The 26,724-nt window shown below is 36.6% G+C and overlaps 1 protein-coding gene across 2 annotated transcripts; it reads left to right on the forward strand.

Moving 5' to 3' along the window:
• Positions 1 to 1,197: 1,197 nt before the first annotated feature.
• kctd3 (potassium channel tetramerization domain containing 3) lies at positions 1,198 to 26,718 on the forward strand. Of its 2 annotated transcripts, none has more exons than XR_012393459.1 (18): positions 1,198 to 1,576; positions 3,650 to 3,703; positions 3,890 to 3,935; positions 5,358 to 5,431; positions 5,527 to 5,585; positions 5,705 to 5,785; positions 5,879 to 6,034; positions 12,237 to 12,327; positions 12,420 to 12,610; positions 14,060 to 14,175; positions 16,362 to 16,449; positions 17,833 to 17,949; positions 18,034 to 18,204; positions 19,314 to 19,469; positions 19,601 to 20,318; positions 20,364 to 20,756; positions 20,833 to 20,971; positions 22,362 to 23,258. XR_012393459.1 is itself a non-coding variant. In XM_692476.11 (18 exons), the coding sequence occupies exons 1-18, from the start codon at positions 1,506 to 1,508 to the stop codon at positions 22,918 to 22,920; spliced, it is 2,466 nt and encodes an 821-aa protein (XP_697568.5). In that variant the 5' UTR covers positions 1,198 to 1,505; the 3' UTR covers positions 22,921 to 26,718. The 2 variants fall into 2 exon arrangements, 1 of the variants encoding a protein (XP_697568.5); XM_692476.11 differs by having other exon boundaries at positions 19,601 to 19,697; positions 20,557 to 20,756; positions 22,362 to 26,718.
• Positions 26,719 to 26,724: the final 6 nt, after the last annotated feature.

Consider the following 26,724-nt stretch of genomic DNA (forward strand, 5'->3'; position numbering starts at 1 on the left):
CATAGATCCAACATCCAGCTGTGCAAGAAAACATACAATCTGATGTAAGTAAAGTCATCTTGTCATCTTTCGCTTCTGTATTGTTTTTAAATAGAGAAAACATTTTACAAGTAATTTTTATTCTAAATCTTGGAACTTATTCCTGAAAAAGACAAATAAAAAGGTGTGAAGAACCTAAAGTGAACCATATTAAAGTTCACTTGAATACCACTTTAGCTATGGTTGTTATCCATGAATTTTCAAATGTACTTTTTACAAGAAAGGCTAGAAAAATTGTGAAGCTCTTTATTATTATTATTATTATTATTATCATTAATAATAATAATAAAATAATGTTAAAAATGGCCAAAAAATTCACAAAAATATTTAAATCTCAAAATCAAATAGAACATTTTGCTTGTAAAATTTGTATTTTCATTTCCCAAATAAATAAACAATGTAACTACAAGGGAAGTTGATGTGATGTGCATGATAATTAGATAGTTCACCAAAAATTACTTCCCCTAAAGTGGTTTCAAACCTTGTGAGTTTCTTTTGTTTAACACAAAAGAAGATATTCTGAATGTGTTATAAACATGTAACCACTGACTTCTATGATATTTGTTTTTCCTACTTTGGAAGGCGATAGAGGTTTTCATCTTTCTTCAATATATCTTATTTTGTGTTCATCAGAAGAAATAAGTAAAGATTTGAAACTGCTTGAGGGTGAGTAAATCATGACAGAATTTTCATTTTTGGGTGAACTATCCCATTAAACATGCCTCTTTCCCAACTTAGAGTATTGCAGGTTTAGAAAATACATTATTTGGCTAGGAAAAATATTTGAAATCTTTCTTTAAACTTTTTTTTTATTCAATAAAATTTAGGTTAAACAAGTCGTCACATATTGTTGGTGTTGTTCATGTTTTGTAAAGCAGCTTCAGCATTGACTGAAGTAACCACATTAGCTGTAAGTAAATGGACCAATCACGAAAGCCTACTCATAAGAGGTCGACCCGCTTTCTGTAGGATATTACAAGCGTTCTAACATGTATGTATTTCACGAAAAATACTGAGTGTCCCTTTAAGACTGTAGTGTAGAAACGAGAGAAGTTCTTCAGCTTTCTACTCAAGACACACTCCCAAAACACTGGGCGGGGCTTGCGTCCTGTGTCAGAATGACGCTCTACGATTGGCTGACGCTCCGATGAGTCCACTGTGTTCCAGCATCGCTCTATGGCGCCCACAACACAGAACAGAGCGATCCCGAGTCCGTCAGGCTACAGAAAGGGGCCTTTGACAGTCGAAGGCCGTGTTTTGAGTAGTTTATTAAAGCTCTGAATATGGAGAACACTGTGTACGAGCAGCCCCATCTTACTCGTTTCTCTCGGGACGCGTAGTTTATGGGTTCGCAGGGTCGCGAGGAAGAATAGGGAGAATCCCGAGGACTCCAGCTGGATCCATGAACAATCTAGATCTTCAAACCGCTTGTTTTCCTCCTCGCTGACCGTAAGGATTTAGACAGGATGGCTGGGACTGGGAACAGCTCAACATCTGGAATGGGTGACATCATCCAGCTGAATGTTGGGGGAACGAGGTACGCTGACGTCATGACCTTTTCTTTCTTTCTTTTTTTTGTTTTACATAAATCGGAGTCCAAACTGTTGCAATTTGGTTTAAAGACTACTTCACTACGTGAGGTAATCGTCAGCACTGTGTAGCTGTGTGTGTCCAACAGCCATAAACTCTAAAGCAAATGATTAGAGCTCAAGACTGCACGTCTTAAACAGGACTGTTATGTTGCATAACGGGATCAAGACTATTCTGCTTCTTATTTCATCCAGTTTCTACAGGGTTTCAGAAAAACAAAACAAAATACCATATCAGAATGTGAAACATATTAGTTTGGAATATAAAAAACAAATGAAGAAATCCCTAAAAAGAGATTTTTTAAACGGTGGTCCGTGGACCCTCAGAGGCCCATAGAGGTAAAGTTGGTTTTATTTTTGAATATTCAGACATTCTCCATAATAATATAATTTCATAAAATTACTCTTTGCAAATTCTAAATAGGGAAATCATATTAGCAGCCAATGACTATCAAAGTACAACATTGTTCACAGTCAATTATATAGTAGTAATGTTGTTTTGAAGTCATACTTACATGCTAATTCAGACTGAATATTCAAAGTAGCATGGTAAACAATATAGAGACCCCTAAATGAACACGTGTGCGAATATAAAACCAACATTACCTGTATAAAGAGCCCACATGACAGTGCCTAGGGGTCTGTGGAAATGTTTGGAAACAAAAAATGTAAATGACAAATATTTAAATAAATGCTTCTGTTGATAAAGTATAAAAACAATTTAATAAAATAACAGTATACAACAAAAAGGGATTGACAATAGCTAATAATGGTATTATAGCCAATATAATTATAAAAAGCACAACATTATTAAATAAGATCTTTAGATTAATAAATGACGGGCAGCACGGTGGCGCAGTGGGTAGCAAAATCGCCTCATAGCAAGAAGGTCGCTGGTTCGAGTTGGCGTTTCTGTGTGGAGTTTACATGTTTTCCCTGTGTTTGCGTGGGATTCCTCCGGGTGCTCCGGTTTCCCCCACAAGTCCAAAGACATGTAGTATAGGTGAATTGGGTAAGCTAAAATTGTCTGTAGTGTATGTGTTTGAATAAGTGTGTATGGATGTTTCCCAGTGATGGGTTGCAGCTGGATGGGCATCCGCTGTGTAAAACATATGCTGGATAAGTTGGCAGTTTACTCCGCTGTGGGAACCCTAAATTAATAAGGGACTAAGCTGAAAAGAAAATGCATGAATGAATAACTAAATGAAATAAAATAAATAATAAAAAACACAAAAAATATGAATGAAATAAAATGAGTAAAATAAAAAAATTGAAAGTTATATAATACACACACTACAGTAATAAGTAAAAACATAACAATGTAATATGAGCTAAAAATATAACAATATTTTATAACAATATTTTAAACAAAATAATTATGTTAATGTGACGCAGTGGCGCAGTAGGTAGTGCTGTCGCCTCACAGCAAGATGGTTGCTGGTTCGAACCTCGGCTCAGTTGGCGTTTCTGTGTGGAGTTTGCATGTTCTCCCTGCGTTCGCTTGGGTTTTCTCCGGGTGCTCCAGTTTCCCCCACAGTCCAAAGACATGCGGTACAGGTGAATTGGGTAGGCTAAATTGTCCGTAGGAGTGTGTGTGTGTATGTGTGTGTGTGGATGTTTCCCAGAGATGAGTTGGGGCTGGAAGGGGATCCGCTGCGTAAGCTGGATAAGTTGGTGGTTCATTCCGCTGTGGTGACCCCAGATTATTAAAGAGATTAAGCCGACAAGAGAATGAATGAATAGTATGTTAATATTTCACTGTATATATTAAATATTTATAAAGAAATCTATATAAACGCTTTTTGCATTTTAGCATGCGGTCCCTAAATTAAGGACCTTAAAAAATAATTTGGGTCATATTTGAATAATAATAATAATAATTATTATAAATACAATGTTACAATGGCAATGTGTTTTAGATAGACTTGGACTGTAAACAGCCTTTTAGCTCACAGAATGAAAGAGAAATCAGTGGTGAATTGTTTGGAAGTGTATCATAAATCTTATCTACATGCTTTCAGATTTAGCACATCAAGGCAGACTCTGACATGGATTCCTGACTCTTTCTTCTCAAGGTAAGATAAGATGTTTGAAGCATCACTCACATTGCTGTTGCTTGATTGTTTGCTCAATGTCAGTATTTTTTCTTTGGACGTTGAGGAAGTTTCAAGCTCTATCCATTCTTTTTGAATAATGAAAGTGATGTAGGCGTTTTATTATGGTCATTACCTAGCTTTTTTCCAAATGTGTTTTCTGTCCAGTTTACTTAGTGGGAGAATATCAACGCTACGGGATGAAACTGGAGCTGTGAGTAGATGTGTATCTTGCACTGTTTTACCTATGAAGTATACCTTTATACTTGTAAATAGGGTGTGAATTATGCATTGACGATCGGAGGGGTCAACTTTTTCGTAATGTTAGTTTTTGTAATACATGCTTTAGTGAATCTAGTTTATATAGATTTTTAAATTACTGTACATCTAATTTATTAATACAATGTATTTAAGTTTTCAGTGTTTTAAGGGATATTTAGTGTATTCTGACCTACAGTATCCGATTAGCTACTTCTGAGGTTAATGTAAGTCAAACAATGCATCTAATTTAACTTTCCTTTTAGGCTATGTGTAGAAACAAACAGCTATTTTACGAGAAAAAAGTCTTGTGAATAGTTACGTTGTCTATCGGTGCTCTAGAGCTGCCAGTTTCAGACTGTTGAATGACTTTTTTCCTCACCGACTGATTGGCGCAATTATTTATTCACAGTGGTATGAACCATTACAGAGGTGGTCAAATGTATATTTATATTATGAATTAGATTTTTTATATTAATATTTTAATTATTAACATTATTATTTAAAATACAAAGCAGAGCAAATAATCTATTAGTATTAAAGAGCTGACCCCGTTAAACATGTTGTTTTGATGTCCTTCAGGGGGGATCAAGCGTTAATTAGGGGGGTCAATCCCCCAAACCCCCCTGTAATTTGCACCCTGCTTGTAAATATAAATAAAATAAAGCAAAATAATACTATACCCGATGAACACTACAGTAAAGAGATAGTTCACCAAAAAAAGATTAATCATTTATTTATTGTCAAGTGGTTTCAAAGCTTCATGAGTTCTAGTAGCCATTGGCATCTATAGTAGGAAAAAAACCACTATGGAAGGTAATGTTCACCAGATTCTAACATTCTTCAAAATATCTTCTCTTGTGTTCATAAGAAATAATAATAAAAATAAGAAAGAAAATTAGAAAAACATCACAAAAAGTATTAGCAGCTATGTATTATTGGTCAGTAAGATGGAATAAGTTTTAGCGTAGTTTAGTTTAAAACTTTATTAATCCCCTTTGGGCAATTCATTCTGACATGGTGGTCCTTCACATTTAACAAAAATGACACACTTAATACAATATAAACACCAACACTTAACATCAAGTGCACAAACAAAAAAACTGGGAAAAAATCTATAAAAATAATATTTGATAAAAATTATAATAACTGATAACAATAAATAATAATCCACTATGTAACCAAGTTCCTTCCGATTCCTTCCGATTTGTAAAACAATTTATTGTCCTTAGACGTCACCCAAGGGGCATCCACTTAACATAATTAAAACTTTTAAGGCATCTGGAAGTCTCTTTTACAGAAATTAACTATCTAAAAATATTACGATTTAAAAACTGCTTTCTGTCTGAATACAGATGTTTTATTCTTTCTCTCTAAGATCTTCATTGACAGAGACCCAACAGCATTTGCACCCATTTTAAACTTCCTTCGAACTAAAGAATTGGACCTGAGGTAAGAAATGACACTTGTTTTTGCTATCCTTTACATATTCCAAAAACATTTGCACAATGGTTCCATGTGCTTAATATTCCTGTTTTCTCTAATAGAGGGGTTAACATAAGCATCCTGCGACATGAAGCTGAGTTCTATGGTATTACACCTTTAGGTATGAATATGTTTATCATACAATAATCTGTCAGTAAAACCAAATGTAACTAAATAAGGCGGCGCATTAAATTATTTAGTGCATCTTACCTTGTGATCCTATTGTCCCTAATATGGTAGTGCGACGCTTACTGCTTTGTGAAGAACTGGAGAGGTCCTCTTGTGGAAGTGTGTTGTTTCATGGCTACCTCCCTCCACCAGGTGAGAGTAGAAGAAAGAGAAAAATGGTTATTATTTCTACTTCCTTGCTATGTATATCTTTCATGAGGATGTGTGTATTATTTTTGTGCTCAGCTCTGCCGGCGCGAAGCAGTGCTGTTGGACAGGCTTCAGCTGTTATCGGTCCAGAGGAGCGCTCGGGTCCTGCTGGTGCAGAGGGGGGTTACCCTCGTTCCTGTCCTCAGTCTTCTCTGCCTGGACCCTCAGGGGCAGATGGACCACACAGACTGGGTGAGTATTCTGTGGTTGCTCTGAAATTGTTTTATGCTGATATGTCGGCACATAATCTTTCTAATCTAATTTATGCATTCTTAGCCAAAGTTTGTTATGCTTACCATGGAAGCATATCTAATAAAAAAAGTAAAAACAGTTATATTATGAAAAACTATTACATTGTAAAAACAATTAAAATATATCTATTTTTTGCTGCTCACATTTTATTATTTTATTAATAAACAAGTTATACTTTGTAACAATTGCGTTTCTTAAAGGTACAGTATGTAAGTTTGACACCCAGTGGTTGAACTAGGTATTGCATTCATGGATCAAAACAAATGCAAGCGCAGGTTGCCAGATTGAGGACGGACAGGAAAATAGGCTGATTTACATTGTGTTCTATATAAAAGCAACAGCATGCAATAGAGGGAATATTTTCTTTTTCATATTAAAAGTACTTTCTGTTCTAACCAACACCTCAAATTGATATTAGAAACAGCTTCTATTTCCTGCAGCTGAACAACAGAAAACTGACAATGATCACTTCAGGTACACCTCATGTGCTTTATTCAGTGTTAAATGCTAACAATGTGAGTTTAAATGCCCTTTTACATGACATTTATTGCCATACTACTGAGTTCACCTCAGATCTTGAAAATAAAGTAAATCTTTAGAACTGTGACTCAAAACCCACACATAGGGATTCAGCATGTACATTTAATAATGTTAAAGAGGTTTAATTTAAGAGCATTAATTAGATTCTCACCCAATGTTATGTTCGTAATATTTATATAATTTGCTAATTAATAATCTCATGTGGAACTCTGAATCTGCGCCTCATTTCGGCGTCTGCTACTGTCACGGATGCATGCTTTGAGAGCCTTTGAATGAATGAATGAAATAATAATAATAATAAATAATAGGCTAAACTGGCATTGGGCGGGTTAAATAACCAAAACAAAGACAGACGTTTTCAAAGCAGAATAACTTACTTCAGCATTGTTTTTCAGATTAACAAGAATGTTTACCTAGCATCTTTCTTAAATATCTGCAAACATATTATGGCGTTTTTATGCTTTAGAAAAGTCAAAAACTTACATACAGCACTTTTAATATTTTTTGTGGAAATATTTAAAAGTTTATTTAAAAAAGAAATGAAGATTTATTTAGCAAAAACGCATTTATTAATGAAAAGTGACAGTACACATTTATGTAGTTACAAATGATTTATGATTTAAAAAGATGTTTATTTTTAAAAATATTACAAATAAAATCTAAAAAAACGCTATAAATTATTAACAGCTTTATGTTATTATATATGAAAAACGTATACATAAAGTCAAGCCCAAAATTATTCATACCCCTGGCAAATCCGGACTTAAAATTTTAAATGTAAATAAAAACTGAAAAGTATATATATATTTTTTTCATGATGATGCCTTTTGTACATCGTCTTATTATTTTTTAGGAGAAGCCTGTCTCATTTCCGGTAAAAAACAAAAAGACTTAGTGGTTTAATAAAAGTAACTTTGTCAGAATTTATCATTTTAAAACTATATAAAAACATAACAACTAGTTTTGAAACATCTTGGTGAGGTTCCACAATTATCACAATTTACACCTATTTGGGGTAACGCTAACTGTACACCTAGGACTTATGATGCTGGCTTTAAAATATGGGCTTTAAAAGGTTTGAGTAAGGTGAGCGATTTATTTAATAATGAAACTATGCTCAGTTTTCAAGAGTTAATACAAAAGTTTGATTTACCTAAAATGCATTTTTTTTTAAATATCTTCATATAAGAAAATTTATTAATAAAACACAGCATCATTCTCCCGTTCTGCCAGATATATCGCCTTTAGAATAAAGTACTTTAAACCATTTTGATGAGGGCAAAATTCTTTATTTTACAGACTAATCTTCACTAATCGCAAAGAAAATACAGACAATAAAAGGTTGGCATAGTGTCAAGATCTGAGACAGAGTATCACAGAAGATGAATGGCAGAGTATCTGTCTAAGGGAACAAACCCAGACAGTTAATACACGATTCAAACTTTTGCAATATAAATGGAATATGAGACTTTATATAACTCCAGAATTACTTTACAAATTTAATCCAAACATTCCTGATCAATGCGTAAAAAGCAATGAAGAGATAAGAACTTTATATCATTGTTTATGGAAGTGTCCTTTCATTAAACAATTTTAGGAGAAAATTCTAAACTTTTTATCTGTAGCATTAAAACTGGATATTACCAAATGCCCAAAACTGTGTATTCTAAATATAAATATAAAAATACGAGTACTTTTACTAGTTCAGATAAAAAACTGTTAACTTTGTTTATTACAGGCAAAACTTATAATAGCTCAATTTTGGAAAAATACAGAAAGCCCGCATTTTGGACAATGGTTGTGGGAATTGTCTTATTATTTGGCTTTAGAAAAATTAACTTATATAGTCAAGAAAAAACATGAAAAGTTTTTCAAAATTTGGAATCTCTTACTAGATGTCCTAAAAGGAGCTGATACAAATCTTTTCTCTGTATAACTTGTATTACCTGCTATTGATATACCGTTGATGTTTTAGGATGTACCTTTATATTGTATGTGAAAGTACATGCATTTACTAATATGTCTATATAATTTTTATTATTACTATTAATATATTTTTATTTATTTTTTATATTGTTTTACTTTTTATTTATTATCATGTATGTTATTATCATGCATTATAATTTTGTAAGTTTGAATCTGATTTCAGTTGTACATGTTAAAAGCTACTAAAATCAATAAAACAGTGTTAAAAAATGACAACTATATTTTATTGGTCAAAAAAATAAATTTTTTTCAAGATTCTTTTAAATAAAATAACTTGAATATGATGAAAAAATGTAACAATTTAAAAAATAGCTTTCAATTTGAAAACAGCTTAAAATGCAATTTATTCGTTTGATTGCAAAGCTGAATTTCTACTGTACTGATTTGCTGCTTAAGAAATATTTGCTACTATCACAGAGTATATACAGGAATCAGAGAGTGAAATTTAAAACCTTTTAAGACCTTTTTAAGACTCTTTCCATACATTTTAAGACCTTATAACCACTTTTCATCCAAAATCACTGGCGAGATTTTAACACAGTATATTTACTTAACATTAATGTAAGAAACTAATCCAAAACTAAAACATTATTCATACTGAATACAAATCTATTAAATTTAGTTATTTCAGCAGGTTGGCGCCTACACAGCTACAGAAATAATGGTGTTGCCTCGGCAGTAAACAAAGCAGCATGTCAAATCTAGCTGGATTTTATTGATTTCATAAACTAGATAGCATCCTGATATTTGCAGATTTAATTCAGGCAAACTTTAGAATACCACCATACATTGCATAATCAAAAAAAAAATATATATAATAAAAACATTTAATAAAATTGAATACCTTGCAAAATAGCATTTAAGACTTTTTAATACTTTTTAAGGGCCTTCAATTTCTCTACATTGATTTATCAACCTAATACTTTGTATTAGACCTTGCGGACACCCTGTATCAATATTTTAAAATGTTAGTAGTTTTCTGGTAAATATTGTTCATTATACATTTATTATACATTATTATTATACATATTATTATACATTTATTATGTCTTTAAAATGTATTACAATATTCAAAACATTTTAAGTAGAAAAACGTATTGTGCACATCAAGAATCATTATTAAGACCCTACGCAATATTAAAATCAAGTTTTGTTGTAATTTAAAAAGCTGTATTGTATGTAGCAGGGAGAGAGCAGCAGAGCTGGGCTGTCTATAGCTCTCTCAGTGCAGACTGGACTATGAACAGAGCGAGGGGTGACATGAAGACAAAGTGTTCCCCTTACAAGCTGTAGTGCAGTGGGCAGAGTGAGGTCATTTTAAAAGGCCTTTATGTCCTTGTGCCCGGCGAAGTCATGTGAGAAGAATGATGAAAGAGAGAGGGAGAAAACAAGTAGATGGAGAGGCCTGCTATTTAACCAGTTTATTGCATTCTTGTGCATTTACAACAATATCAATCACATTATACTAAATATTAAGTAGAGTCGACTTGGATAATGTTTTGGATAATAATTAGGTGAAAATTGATGAGTAATAAAACTAGATAATAAAAAAAGATAAAAACAAACCCGTTTTTGCCACTAAATAAAATAATAAAAAGGTAATTGTGTTTCTGCTATTTTATTTCATAATTTCTTCTATTTTATCTTTTTTTTGTCAAAAGGTTTAGCAATATATATTGTGTGTAAGCAAGTTGATATCTCCACCAACATCAATTAGATTAAAAAGTCAAAAATGTGAGAATTATATTATATAATTTATTATATTTTAAAAGTGATATAAATCATCTTTTCATTTTGTCCTTTATTATTTTCATTCATTTTTAACTGCTAGCTGTTGCATATGATCGGTGCTTATAATAAAATAATCATTATTATTTTATAAAAAATATTTTTTATTAATAATATGAATATAATAAAATTAATTATAAAATTGTACTAAATAAGTAATGTTAGTAATTCACTTTTATACTATATAAAGGTATATAATATAGAAATGTATTCTAATTACTACAGCATTCATTGCATTGTAATTACTCGGTTACTGAGTTATGGTGTTGTTAAAGAGCCCATATTATACATGAAATAGGGTCATATCTTGGTTGTAAGGGTCTCCAACAACAGTCTAATATGCATGCAAGGTCAAAAAACACTTTCATGGTCTTATAATCTGCATTTATTTTTACCTAATTATCCCAGCGACTCCCGTATGAATCGTCCAGTGATTCATTTGTTCCCAAACCCCTCCTTAGCGCGAAGCTACTCTGCGCTGATTGGACCGATGACAGTCTGTCGCGATTGGTCGACTGCCTTCAGTCAGAGAATGAAATGCCCAATAGCTAATCAGCAATATAAAAAGTAATCACAGTTCATACATGCTCGATAGTGTAGGCGTGGATTTTAGCTGCCACACACACACAAAAACACACACACACACCTCCGGACGACAACGCTCCCGCTTCCGCCCGCACCCGCCAGGTTTTAGCCTGAGAACCCGCCCCGTTTTCTGCCCGCCGCGCCCGATCCCGCTAGAGCGGGGGAGAACACAACCAAAAATCACCCAGCTATACAGTCCAGACAGCCTAGCTGTCTTTATAAACACACACACAGCACCAAGCACACAAAGCTCTCTCTCGCTCTCTCTCTCTCTCTCATACGCGCGCGTGCGCACTAACGCACATACACACAAGCACCAAGCAGACACATCTTTCTCATTCGCATAGCAATATCCGTGATATTGCTAGACAGCCCGCTCCCGTCCCAAATTAAACCCGTTACCGACCGCTCCCGCGATTTATTCAGAAATTTATTCCCGCGCTGCAGAAATCTGGTGCGGGAACAGCCGCGGGAATGCAGACCTCTACCACGGAGCTCCGTAAACAAACAGCACGCGTTGCGTTTTTAACGTGACTTTGCACGCGATAAGAGAATATAGCCAGTTAACCTGATACAGTACACGCGGTTACAAGTAATAAATCACAACTAAATACATTTGCAAGCTATAGTCAACGAGGCAACAACTTTAATCGCACGTACTTACACTTGAGAAATGGAAGAAACCCATCCTGACGTCCATCAGTAAGTTACTCTTTACTGATCCTTCCTTTAACAAACTCAGATGAAGTATTCTGTGTAGCATGTAGCTTCCAGAAGTTTCCAGTAGTTTCCAACTGCTTGGTCATAATGCTGATGTTTCAACTTTGGGTAGACCCTCGTTAATATCCATCTGCAGTGTGACTTCAATCGACCGGCATGCTTGTGTGCGTGTGTTTGTGTGTGTGTGTGTGTGACTGGGTTTCTGTGTCAGAGGGCGGGGCCTCAGGTTTGAAATCTCCCGGGTTTGCGCGTGCACGTGAATAACTTGGTTTCGTTCGTACGTCATGGCGAAACACCTAATGATTCGGTATCAAGGCGACTCGTTTGAAGCACTATGAGTCGACTCTTTTATAGACGAATCAACCGTTTTAAACACTGTATTCTTACAGATTTAAGCCTTAGCTGGATACTTCACTTCACTTAGAGTTGTGTTACACACTACATGGAGGGGAATTTTCAAAAACCCATAATATGGGCTCTTTAAAACGCACTGTGTTTTTCTGTGTGTTTAATGCTATAACAGGATCGCCAGTGGACCCTAGGAAGGTGCTGATTGTCGCTGGACATCATAACTGGATTGTAGCTGCTTATGCACATTTTGTCATTTGCTACAGGTAAAGCTACATGTCACGTGATTTTGATAATATAACAATAATTTTGGTGATAATAAAAATAATAAAACAATAATATTGGTTGTTTACTGTAGGATAAAGGAATCCTCAGGCTGGCAGCAGGTGTTTTCCAGCCCTTACCTGGAATGGGCCATTGAGCGTGTGGCTCTCAATGCTAAAGTTGTTGGCGGACCACATGGCGATAAAGACAAGATGGTGGCGGCATCATCAGAGAACAGAATAATATTGTGGAGCATCCAGGATGGAGGGAATGGAAGTGAAATAGGTGGGTGGACAGCAATGTTACAGTGCTGGAATTCTACAATATATATACTCGATACCATTTTCGATACTATAGGGAAATATTGCCAAAGCATTCATCAAAATTACAATATATATATATATATATATATATATATATATATATATATATATATATATATATATATTTATATATATATATTTGACATTTAAAGGCTTAACTAGGTTAATTAGGTTAACTAGGCAGGTTAGGGTAATTAGGCAAGTTATTATATAACGATGGTTTGTTCTGTAGACTATCAAAAATAAATTTAGCTTAAAGGGGCGAATAATTTTGTCCTTAAAATGGTGTTTAAAAGATGAATACCTGCTTTTATTCTAGCCTGAATAACACAAATATGACTTTCTCCACAAGAAAAAATATTATCAGACATACTGTGAAAATGTCTTTGCTCTGTTAAACATAATTTGGGAAATATTTAAAAAAAGTGGGGGGAAAAAATTCTGACTTCAACTGTATGTATATGTATATATATATATATATATATATATATATATATATATATATATATATATATATAATATATATAGATATGTCTTAATTTCTTCATGTGCAAACTATAAAGTGTTTTTTACTCTTACTCCAGTCAAGCCAGTGGTTCAGATTTTCACTCGTCCTGCCACAATGTTTCCTGGCCCATCCAGAAAAAAATATTAATAAAAGAATAGAGTGCCTGTAGAAAATCATTACACCACTTTGAAATAGTGACTTTATTTGTCAAACAGCCTGAAATCAAATCATGCTCTTTCAACTTTCCTAGCCTAAATTGTTTTGTAGCCTCTTTTCCTAATCTGTGCCTTTCTACAACTTTATCCCGAAGATAAAGAGATTTTCCCAGGATATGATGATTTTCTATAGGCACTATAAATAAACTCATATAAATTATTTGTTTTGTTTTGAAGCTGTTCCAATTTCAGTATTGGAGAAGTAACAACAACAAGTAAAAAGCAATTAGTTACTTTCTATTAGTTTAAAGTGAGTAAACCAGTTGCCTTGAAAGCAACAAGTTGATTTGACTTAAATGCCTCATATCGCCAAGCTTTCACTTTCGCCATTTTGCTTTTTGCTAAGCCATGACTGTGTTTGTTATTCTTTCTCCTTCTGTCTTCTTGCTTTCTGATTGGATACTATTTTGTTATAATCTCTGGCTCAAATGCATGTTTGTGCTTGGGGTTCCTACACACACATGAACAGTCAACACAGATATACCACATTACTTAACATTCTTAACGTAGGTCTAACGGTACTTTTGTATTTTGTTGCTGAGTAATGCTAATGACATCAAGTTGCTGCTGTCACTAAGAATAATCTGTTTACTATTGAAAAATCATTTTGACAACACTAGTGGACAGAACAGAAATGAAATCCCCAATTACCATTTGTTTAAGTCAATGTTTCTCTGTCTTTATGAAGGAGTGTTCAGTCTTGGTGTACCTGTTGATTCTCTATTTTTCATCGGGAGTCAGCTAGTTGCCACCAGTCACACGGGGAAGGTAGGAGTTTGGAACGCCGTCACACAGCACTGGCAGGTAAACAATTCAGATTTAAAGTATATCTATTACTTGTTAAAGCTGTTACTGGGTCTAAACTCTCTTATCAAAAATGAACAACAAATGTACAGTGTGCTGTAATACTGTTTCAATCACAGGTCTCAAACTGCATTCCAGGAGGGCCGCAGCTCTGCACAGTTTTGCTACAACCCTAATCAAACACAGCTGATCCAACTAATCAAGGTGTTCAAGACTACTTGAGACTGTTAAGCAGGTGTGAACTATACTAAATTATGCAGAGCTGCGGCCCTCCAGAAATTGAGTTTGAGACCATAGGTTTAAGGGATCATGATCATAATGTTTAAATCCTAGTTTAATCTCAGATGATCTTTGATTGTGTGATTGATCTTTTGAAAGTTGTTAAAATATTTAGGCGGCATTTACACTGCACTGTTCAAGTGACTCAATTCCGATTTTTTCTCCCATGTGGCACAGATCGGATATGGCCCATGTACGTGTAAGCAGGAACAAATCACATGGATTCTGATTTACTCAAATCAGTTTCAGGCCTTGTTCATATGTGGAAATTTATCCGATATGAATCTGATCTGTGTTCTCGTGTCTGCAGTGTTAGCAGGTTGATTGGATTTTCACCAATGCAAGTCGCGCGTCATTAAAAACTGTAGCGAATGACGTCAAGTCTGACAATTTAATTTCAGAACAGACTTCAGCAGAGTCCCAAACCTTAAATCTCTGACACGAGAACTTAAACAGCTTTTATATTGTCATAAAGCACAGGTATTTAAGCATGTTAACAAGAGCGAGAGAGCGCAGTGTCCGCCACGTAACCAATTTAAACTAATATAAAACTAGTGCATAGCTACTGTCACCGACTCGGTCCCAGTCATTGCCCTCGCTGCCCAGCAGAGGTCATCATCACCTGACTTTTAACATTACGTCATTCCCACTGACTGATTGGCACATACACCTGCAGCGCATTTCTTAATCACTCACCTCACACATATAAGCAGCACACACACGCTGCTTCAGTGCGAAGTCTTGTTCTGCCCCGGCTAACACTACTGAGCGTTTCTGATCCTTGCCTGCTTTCCCGCTGACAACCCCGGACTGTATCTCGACCTTGTATTGCCTGCCGCCTGCCCTGAACTCTAGCCTGTACATCAACTTTGATCCTCGCCGCCTGCCTTTGACCCATGCCTGAATACTCACCTTGTGTTTGCCTGCCACCAGCCCTTCGACTAACTACAACTGTGTGTGATGTGAGTTCGCACACGCTTAACATCTGTTTGCTTATTGTTATTAAACTCTGTTTAATAAATATACTGCAAATGGATCCCTCTGTGTCAGACCCTTCGTTACAGCTACATCATGTGCATAAATCACGCCATGGACATCAAGATACCTAAAGGTTTAAAAAAGCCTATATGTCAAAAGAAGATTGACAAATGAGAACCTTTCTGTCCTAAATCATAGTAAAACAGCTTGTAAAAAGCTGTGAACAGATTACATACAGGAATAGAGAAAAGAGCACTCTTTAATTATCAGCTGTTAGTCAGCGCCTGCTCTTTTTTTTTTTTGTCCTGATCATTTCACCTTTGCCTTGTGCAGTGTAAATGCAGACGATCAGATATGAGTCACTTTTAAAAGATGATGTAAGCAGGCCATCAAAAATATCGGATACAGTCACAAAATTGGAATTGACCATCAAGATCTGCAGTGCAAATGCAGCCTAAAGCGGGTCGCACACCAGAAGCGCCACTCAGCGGCGCGCCGCGCAGCGCCACGCAACACCATGTATTTTAGAATTCTAAACATAGGTTTCTATCAGGATACACACACCGGCGCCGCAAGTCGGCGGCGCCCGGCGATGGCTCAGGACGCAGTTCATTTTTCAGCCGCGCCACAGAGCGCCATCTGATTAGTTTCATGTTAAATATCATTCGAATGTGCGCGTCTGGTGTGTCATACTTTAAACTGTCATGTACGCGCCGTGTCGCGGCGCCGAGTGGCGCTTCTGGTGTGCGACCTGCTTAATTACTTGTGATGTGATGCAACAAAAAAGGGATTATAAAGAACTATTGAGATTCTTAATTCAGGCGAGCAGAGGCTTGGACCCAGAAACAGTATTCCATACATCATCACAAATGAACAGATTATCACGTTCACATTTGATTGTGTTGTTTACAATGTATTTCTTTGTACAGGTACAGGATGTGGTGCCCATCACAAGCTGTGACACTGCTGGCTCTTTCCTCTTGCTGGGCTGTAACAACGGCTCCATTTACTATATTGGTAAGCTGCTTAACTTCTCCTAGATTGCAGTGAATATATTTGTATATGACGCATATATTTAATGGCCATCAAATATCATGGCCTTCATCTGCAACCCAGTACTGGGAAACATCCATACACACTCACCTCACCCATAGCGCATGTCTTTGGACTGTGGGGGAAACTGGAGCACCCGGAGGAAACACACGCGACACGCGGAGAACATGTAAACTCCACACAGAAATGTCAACTGATCAAGCCAGGACTCAAACCAGTGACCTTCTTGCTATGAGGTGACAGTGCTAACCACTGAGCCACCATGTCGCCTTTCTTGAGATCCATCTGTTACACAATACATTTATAACTATATCTATGACTATATAATAATAATAATAATTCCCTACATTTATATAGCGCTTTTCTGGGCCAGTGTGCAGCATCTACCTGGATGACGTGACAGCAGCCATTTTGCGCCAGACCGCACACCACACACCACACACCACACACCAGCTGATTGGTGGAGAAGAGACAGAGTGATGAAGCCAATTATGATATGGGGAGGGTTAGGAGGACATGATGGACAGAGACCAGTGGGCAGATTTGGCCAGGATGCTGGGGTGAAACCTCTATTCTTTTTTCAAAGACATTCTGGGATTTTTAATGACCACAGAGAGTCAGGACCTCAGTTTTACGTCTCATCCGAAAGACGGCGCTCACTGAGCAGTATAGCGTCCCCATCACTATACTGGGGCATTAGGACCCACACAGACCGCAGGTTGGGCGCCCCCAATGGCCTCACTAACACCACTTCCGGCAGCAACCTAGCTTTCCCATGTGGTCTCCCATCCAGGTACTGACTGGGCGCAGTCCTGCTTAGCTTCAGTGGGTGACCAAGTGAGAGTTGCAGAGAGTTAGCTGCCAGCAATATCTATATGTTTATCTATATATATATAACTATATAGTAAAGAAGAAAATTCTTTTCTCAGGCCATTCACCTCATGAAAAATTAAATACTCATATTCTGCAATAAACATGAGCAATACTTTCTCATACGGACTTGTACACAGCACCTTATAACAATATATAATGCAATACTTTCTCATATGCATACACAGCACCTTATAACTTGTATATTTATAACAAAGGTGTACATACACTTGTTTTATCTAGAGCTCTTCTGTCTAATAATTGCATCTCTGTCTTAAGTTTGTCGTCTTTTCTCATATTTATTTTTACAAAATTTAAAAAATTCCCCGAGTGTGTAAAGCACACTTGGCAATAAATCAGATTCTGATATTTCTCCATATCATTATTGTAAAAAAACATTCCATAAAACTGTAAACGACTAATAATTCCTGTTTTAAATATCATCATTTTAAACACCTATTTTTTCTCCACTTTTAGACATGCAGAAGTTTCCGCTGAGAATGAAGGACAATGATTTGCTGGTGACAGAGCTATATCACGACCCTTCAAATGATGCCATCACGGCCCTCAGTGTCTACCTGACTCCTAAAACCAGTGCGTCCAGTGATAGTTAATTACACTAACTGTATGATCACTGTAGTGGTGAGTCTGTCCAGTCACTGATCTCTGTGTTTGCAGGTGTGAGTGGGAACTGGATTGAGATCGCGTACGGGACGAGTTCAGGGGCTGTGCGTGTCATTGTACAGCATCCAGAAACGGTTGGGTCAGGTCCACAGCTCTTCCAGACCTTCACTGTTCACCGTAGTCCCGTCACTAAGATCATGCTCTCTGAAAAGCATTTGGTTTCAGGTAATCCTGACAATATAATTATAGAAAGTGTTATACATACTTGAATTTCCTCTTGGCTAGACTACTTTAACTGTATGAGTATTGGTCTTCCCCAGTCAACACTTTCTCGGTTAGAGATCGTTTAGAATGCTGCTGCTAGATTTTTTAAGAGCTCCTATTATACATTAAAAAGGGTTGTCATTGTCTAATAATATGAATTTATTTTTACCTGTCACAACAACTCCCATATGAACCGTTCAGCGACTCATTTGTTCCTAAACCCCTCCTTAGCGCGAAGCTAATCTGCTCTGATTGGACCGATGACAGCCTATTGCGATTGGTCTTCAGCATTCAGTGAGAGACAGAGTGAAATGCCCAGCATGGCTTATCAACTATATTGAAGTAGTCAGAGTGCATAATGTGTGTGTAAGCATACCTGCCAACACTCCTGTTTTTCCCCTGAGCCTCCCGTATTTCAGACCCATTCCAGCCACCCACCCATTTTGTTATTTATCTTGGAAAACTCTCGTAATTTCAACCATGATTCACTGATCCATGCACTGATAAAGTTTCTGTCGAGCTCTGACAAGTCCCTTACATCAATAAAGTTTTTTGATTTTTGAAGTGTGTAGATTCCAGCACTCAAACTGCATAAGGCTGGGCTATAGTGCTGAGGTATTTTTGCAAAAAAAAAAAAAAAAAAAGAGATTACTGCCCTAAAATATATTATTTTTAAATGTCTGGGTAAAAAAATAAAACATTTTCCCCTTTGTACACAATATATTTTATTTTGGGAAACATTTAAAATATGTTGGAGCAGTAAACATGTCAGGCTAAATAATTCAAATGAATCATTGACTTCTCCCTTGTCTTTGTCTCATTGCAATGGCTTCCTATAAAATTCAGAGTTAATTTTAAGATCCTTCTTTTTACATACAATGCTGTTTGTATTTTATATACAAATCTATACATACAGGTCTATATTTGTGATCTTATTAGGCAATATACAGCATGTAGGGTGCTAGGATTCTCCAAAATCTTGTCCAAGTATAGCATGGTACAGCAACAAGAAAATTTTTTTAAAATTTCACTGACCTCCACTGGGTAATATCGGTCTTGTTTTGTTGAAGTGTGTGCTGACAATAACCATGTACGCACATGGACGGTGACGCGGTTCAGAGGCATGATCTCCACTCAGCCAGGATCGACTCCGCTGGCCTCATTTAAGATCATCTCGTTGGAGGAAACAGAAAGCCACAACAGCTATTCCTCTGGAAATGACATCGGTGAGGGAGTAGTTTTCTTTCTTAGGAGGAACTAACAATTAGGTAGAACCACCTGCTATTCTTCATTATTCTGTAAACTGCACTGCTGTTGTGAGCAAACCAGTGAAATATAACTTCATGTCTGCATTCAGGCCCATTTGGAGAAAGAGATGACCAACAGGTGTTCATTCAGAAAGTCATTCCCATCACCAACAAACTCTTTGTTCGTCTGTCCTCTACAGGAAGGAGGTACATGACCTGTCACATTGATTGAATAATCATTTGATTGTCGTTAATAACTATTTGAGATAACCATTCAGTTATTTAAATTATTTGAGATAACCAAGATATTTGTGCAGTGTAATGTATTTTTTCAAAAATGTAAGCACATTAAGGCATGCACAAGTTATTGGCATTTATCACTTACATGTTCTTCAAATGACACACTTCAAAATGCTTCATTTTTACAATTAAAAGACTGGTTTACCCAGAAATAAAAAAAAATGTTATTAATGACTCACCCTTATATTGTTCCAATCCCCTGAGACCTACATACATCATTGGAAAAAGACCAGAAAAGGAACCTAAAACATTGTCAAAGTGACTTTGGTGGTTTAACTGTAATCAGTTGAAGCTGCAGCACATTTGTGTGGCAAAAAAGAAGAAAATATAACTTTGTGTGCCAATATCATCTCTAGATCGCTGGACTAGTATGGGTGTTTACTATAGGCCATACACCTAATCTGGTGTAAAATACATAGCCTAAAGACACTTTTTTTAATTATTATAATTTGCTGAAGTCTATAAAACTACTGAAGTCACATGGAATGTTTTCAAAGTGTTTTTGTTTCTTTTTCTACACTCAGAAACGTTCCTGTATATGGAGAATGAGAAATTTAATCTAAAATATCTAAGTTTTTGTTGTGAAAATGATTAAAGGTCATGAACACAACTTTCATTTTATTAACAGAATCATAATTTTTGGGTGAACTAATCTTTTAACGTCATTGCAGTCCATTTTTCCAAGTTCCACACGTAGTTAATGACCTATTTTATTAGGGAGAGACATTTTTAGAAAGATATCTATCTTTTTGTTCTTGTAATTCAGGATCTGTGAGGTGCAGTCAGTAGATGGGACCACTATCACATGTTTCACAGTGCGAGAGTGTGAGGGTTCGAGCCGCATGGGCTCCAGACCACGACGTTACCTTTTCACCGGCCATGCCAACGGGAGCATCCAGATGTGGGACCTCACCACTGCCATGGACACGGCCAACAAGAGTGATGACAAAGCCAAGCGGGAGCCAGGTTTGATTATTACTATGCAGAAAATTAGGAAAAGCAGTTTAGTTTCTCAGGCTAAAATAATGTTACCTGTTTGCAGAGATGGGAGGTCCAACAGAGGAGGAGTTGCTGAAGCTGCTTGACCAATGTGATTTGAGCACGTCTCGCTGTGCCACGCCCAACATCAGCCCCGCCCCGTCGGTACTGCAGCACAGCCGACTACGAGAGTCCTGCTCCAGGTACTGGAGTCTCAAATATTATGAAGAAACTGCAATGTTCAATGACTAATGTTTTGACATTAGACTAGAGTGCTGCAGGAATAACATATTTTACTGGAAGATAGCATCACCCTTTTTCCTGCAAAAATAATCAATATGATTTTATCACTGGCTTTAGCATTTCATTATGATAAACTTCAAAAATACATTCAAAACAAATTCAAAACAACATTTAATCTTTTTTAAGTATATAGAAGTATTCTAATGAATAGTATTTAAATAGGCCTTAAAAATTGTAGTAATACAAAAAATTCAAACTAACATATAATAATTTGAATTTCATTTTTTGGTTTTACTACAGTTTATAAAGCCTTTTACCAGGACAAGGCACCTCTGAAATCTGATGCGGCACCCCTCCCCCACTGCTCGTCACTTTAATCCGTGACAATATCACCCCCCCCCCGATTCACTTGGTAACATGCCGAATCCTTTACTCGATCTGTTCCGGGAGCTCGCTATTTACAAAGCACTGCCTATTACAATACTTTTAATTATAATGATCGTGATCAAATTGTATAAGAGCCAGAAAACCATATGTGGTTTACTACTTCAATTGTACATTTACACATTTACTACTTCACTCATAAAACATGCTGTTTTTGCTTCTTAACTGTAAAAGCACACTAAAAACAAACAAACAATATCATGAACAACAATCTTTTTTCAGTCTGTGCTTTTAGATGACAGTACACACTGGACAACTTTTATCATTTTAAAGACTTGTTTTGTGTCATTAATAAGAACTGTTGGTGTAGAAAAGAGCTGCAAATGTAGCAGTTTTTACTGAAAGAATATTATAATTAGAGTAAATGTTTCCTCCTGTGTTTTATAAGTCCCCATGAACTCAAAAATAACCATATGATTTTGTTAGCTCACCTTCTAGTTGTGTGGTGAACAATTCATCTGTGCATGCCATTAGAAAAAAAAAAGTTTGTCCTTGTAATCTTTAATTGAAATCTGTAAATGCACTTCCTGTTTCTTTCAGTTAAATTGTCAGATTACGTATATCTTAGTAAATGGGCGTAGCTAACATATTTAATCATGCAGCTGTTGCAAAACTGTCAGTTTTGACAACAAACAGAAATGGGGAGCGGGAGGTGTCTGTTAGGTTGTAACACACCTCAAACACTTTCCCTGATCTTTCGGAATGAAATGCCTACTTTACTACATCCCTTCAGCTCACTGTGGAAAAAAACAAGCCACGGCCACTGTTATCTCTTTTAATATTCCGTTTCTCTAGAAACTGTCACAATATATATATAAAAAATGCAGTCACAGCTTCCGGTTTATGAGGACTTTAATGAATCAAGAGACTTATTGCAATTCAAAATGTTTTTTGCCATTTTTCCAGTCTCCAGCTTCAGGCTCAGGAGCTCATCCCTGAGACAGCCACCTATGGAGCCCTGAGGCCATACCGCGAGAGCCCTCTGCTGGCCCGCGCTCGACGCACAGAGAGCTTCCACAGCTACCGAGACTTCCACAGCTTGAACCTGACCAAAGCCTTGCTGGAGAACCACAGCCAGTGCGCATCCACCGAGGATGAGATCCGGCAGTCTGTGGGGGAAAACATCACTGAGGACACAGACAAACGAAACTCAACTATTGATCTCAGTACATCAAGAGCATCCGAAACACACCCTGCAGTTACACGTAAACCCCCCGACAGTCCTGGAGACCAGAGGCGCAGAGCTCATCTGATGGAGGAAGGAGCTGCGGACTGCAGGAGAAGAGGGACGTTTGAGGCTAATTTTCTAAGCAGAAAAAAGGCTCCTCCAGTTCCAGAGCTCAGTCCTCCACCTGCGGGAGTTGATGGAGGCGGCAGTGACTCGTCCAGCACCGCTTCACCCTCGCCAACTAAACTGTCCACTTCCCCACGCCACCGAAAGCCTCCCGATTCTGCATGTGAGTGATGGTTTACAGTGATTCGTCATACATAAAGATCACACCAAATACCATAGTCTCTGACAGGGAGAAGAAGGTAGATGAAGGGAGGATTTCAGAAGAGAAGGATTTGAGGATGTAGATGTGAAGATCTGACAGCTGGCAGCTAAAAAAAAACTCACTGTGGACAGATTTAAAGGGAAAACGCACATTCACAGTACAAATTCACCACACTTTTTCATGCCTCTTTAGCTTTTGTCAGTCTTCAAATGTTGGCTTCATTTTTCTTTTCACTTTTCCAAGCTTGAAAAATCGAATCAAAAAAAAAAAAAAAAATCGAATTTGCCTAAACTTGTCATCCCCTGGAACAAAAAAAACAGTAGATGCAATCTGTTTATTTTCATTTAGAATCTAGAACTGCTAAATTTTATAGTTAAAAGTACACCTTAAAATGAAAATGTAATCAATTTAAACAAGTTTTTTAGTATTTTAATGTCAATAAACACCTAAAGGAATGTCTTTCACGGATCAAGACAGGGAAAGTTTATCAGAATGTCTGACCCGCTTGCTTCTATCAAATGAAAGTGGGCAGAGACTGGGGCTTCTCAAATTCCAAAAAGACTAAATAAAGCACTATTTATATAGTATTATAATCACTGATTACAGACGCAAATGCTATATTGCCCCATTCACACAGGGCATCAGTGTTAACGCTTCCCATTCACTTTAAATAAGTGATGTCAAACGTTGCTAAACTGAATTGTGGATCCGTCTGCGCTGCTTCAGTGGCGTTGCTCACTGCAGAAGTTGGGAATTTCTCAACTTTTTAAGGGCCAACTGAAGCGTCAGCTAATCAGATCACCTTATGCAAATACCCCAGCTCAGACAGTAGCTGACTGTGGACTAACTTCATTGGCTGACACTGCTATGATGATCGCGTCAGCCTCAACTTCAGACACGTCCTCCATCAAGTGTTGATGCTGAAACCCTGTGTGAATTAGGCGTAGGACAGAACTAATCTATGGAATAATGAAGCTTTGAATAGGAAATGATCTTTTTTTGAAATTTGAGCGAAATGCTAATGGTCCAATCAGATTCAATTATTTATGCTAAGCTAAAAGTGCTTCAGATAGACAGAGATTGGCTGAATAGATTTACCATTTTTGGAACTTTTTATCTCTAGGGAACTTAAAAAACTAGGAACTTAGCAAAAATTAGCCAGGGGTCTCAAACTGCTGGCCCGCAGGTCATTTGCGGCACCCCTCCTCCAGCCGGCCCGCATCTGGCGTCAAAAATACAACGAGATTCGGCCGCTCTTTTTGAATCACGATCATTGTTGTGCAGTCTCCCACCTACTGCACATTTACAGTACTGTACTGTATGTTCGGGTTACTTTCGGTTTCTCTCAGTGTGGGGTCAAGAGTAACACGCATGCAGATTCTTTCTGGGTGTAAATATGATCATTTTGCTAATAGATTTTGTTAATAAATTTTCCTCGTATGCATATTAAGATTTTGTTATAATATATATACACACACACACACACACACACACACACACACACACACACACCCAAACACATTTATATTACTTATTTATAAATTTTTTCCTCTGTTGTACTTTTACTAAAAAGAAAGATATAGAGAAGAACAATTGCCAGTGAAGTCAATAAAGCTCTGCTTTCTGCTGTCTTAAGCTATCTGTTTAACTTTTGGTTAAGCAACAATTTATTGAGACAGAATAATAATAATTATTATTATTATGCTTATTATTTTTAAATTGAAGTATTTGCATAGAAATTTTAACTACACCTACAATAACAAGTAACAAAACAAGGAGCTGTGAATGTCTGAGTGCATCAATTACATCAGCTTTCCACTTTTTTCTTGTGCTTGAATGTTGAAGCGGCCCTCCTAAAAATTGTCAGTCACTGATATGGCCCCCCGCCAGTTTGAGTTTGAGACCCCTGTCTAGACACTCTGCTCTCCTTTTTGTACCATGGAAGACAACCTGATGAAAAGCATGCAGTAATACTGTAACATTGGTGAACTGTTGCTTCAAATAAACGGTTTGCTATTGTCTTATAACATTGATGTAGTTGTAAGATTACCATACTGATGCTTAGCAGGACCTTCAAAACACTGTGATGCACTTTATATGTCTGTCTTTACACTCATTCCTTTGTAATGAAGAAGCCAAACCAAACCGTGAACTTCTACAAGAGTCATAAGCCTTTGACATATTTCATTTCTTACACTGAGCCTTGCAGACTGTTCATTGTCAGTGAACTTTCAGCATGCATCTGTTTTTAGCATTTATTCAGTGCCTTTTGCTAAACGTGGATAGCTACTGCTAAGAAATCAAAACGGATTTGTTTTTGCCATTCTAACTTTAGGGTTTGTTGGATTATTATTACATTATGCAACTGATTTAAGTGAAACAGTTCAAAATTAACTTGCAGAATAAGACACCATTTAGGCGAGCAGCGCCAGATTTAGGCATGGGTAATATATAGCAGATCACCCAGGGGCGGCATCTTGCTAGTGGCAGCATGGAGATCCCCCAAACCCTCCACCCCCCTGGTCTTCACTTTTGTCCGTGAAGTACTCAACAAACCCCTTCCCTACAACACTCCTCCAACACCCATGCCGCGGCTTTCAATGGTATTGTAGACGAGGACAGGAAAGGAAAGGAACGAAATGGAAAGTAAAGGAAAAGAATGTTTTAAAGATAGCTGTCAGTTTTACTGGTAGAGGACTAATAAACTTACAATGTATTTAAAGTGCTAAAATGAATCAAGATGTTGTCAATAATGTCATAAAGTATACTTTATCATTTTCATATTAAGAATACATGGTAAAGGATTATTTATATTTGACATGAAGTTTATTTTGCATTGTCATATGATGAGCATGGTCACTTTTTCCACAGCCATTACACTTTGTGCCCAGTTTTGTTTACCTGAGAAATGTAAAGTACATATCTAATTGTCAATGATACATATCTAATGTAGTAGGGTAATATTGTAGTTAACTGTTGCTAAGTGAGATTATCATTTTAATTGTGACTTAATGAAAGCCTTTACCCAAATACTTACACTTCATATGAAGGAAACAATGAGATTTGATTAATGCTATGCAATCAGTGATAGTTCTGACAGTAGGCCTGAAATGAATGAATGAGTAGTGGAAAATTCAAAGGACAACAGCATGAAGTTAATAAAAATAACAACAGCAGCATAAAATTAATAAAATAAATGCCACTGCATGTTTCAGGTGACATTTCCCACCACGACAATGCTCATAAATCTGTCTAAATGTCTTTTTAAAAATGTGCTTTGTTGCTGGTTTGCTCCTGTGTGTGGTGATCTTTTTATTACTACAAAATGGTGTCAAACTGGATATGCTTACATGTGTTTTCATCACATTTATTTTGCACTAATGATTTGATTTTTGCCTTTCTCCCAACTCAACATAGCAAGCTAAATGAAACTTTTATATTTTGTTAATAATGTATTTCATTTATTTGCTCTCTGAGATGTTTTAGTGTTGGGTAATATTACATTGACAAGAGTATGACACTTTATGCTTGCTTTCAGAATTATCGTCACAATCTGATGTGTTTTTAAACCTGTTTCTGTATTGGGTAAGAGATTATTTTGTGTGTTTTATCTAACAACACTGCTCAGATCATTATGTGGCTTCAAGAGGAAAGTACAGACTTTGCTTGATAAAATAAAATATAAATAAGTGAAAATGGTACATGCACTACAGATCGGTACTTGGCTTCTGTATGTCTCCATTTGATTAATAAATAACCAAAATTCAGCAGCG

This window comes from Danio rerio, chromosome 17 (assembly GCF_049306965.1).
Source record: "Danio rerio strain Tuebingen ecotype United States chromosome 17, GRCz12tu, whole genome shotgun sequence".
NCBI classification, from domain to species: domain Eukaryota; kingdom Metazoa; phylum Chordata; class Actinopteri; order Cypriniformes; family Danionidae; genus Danio; species Danio rerio.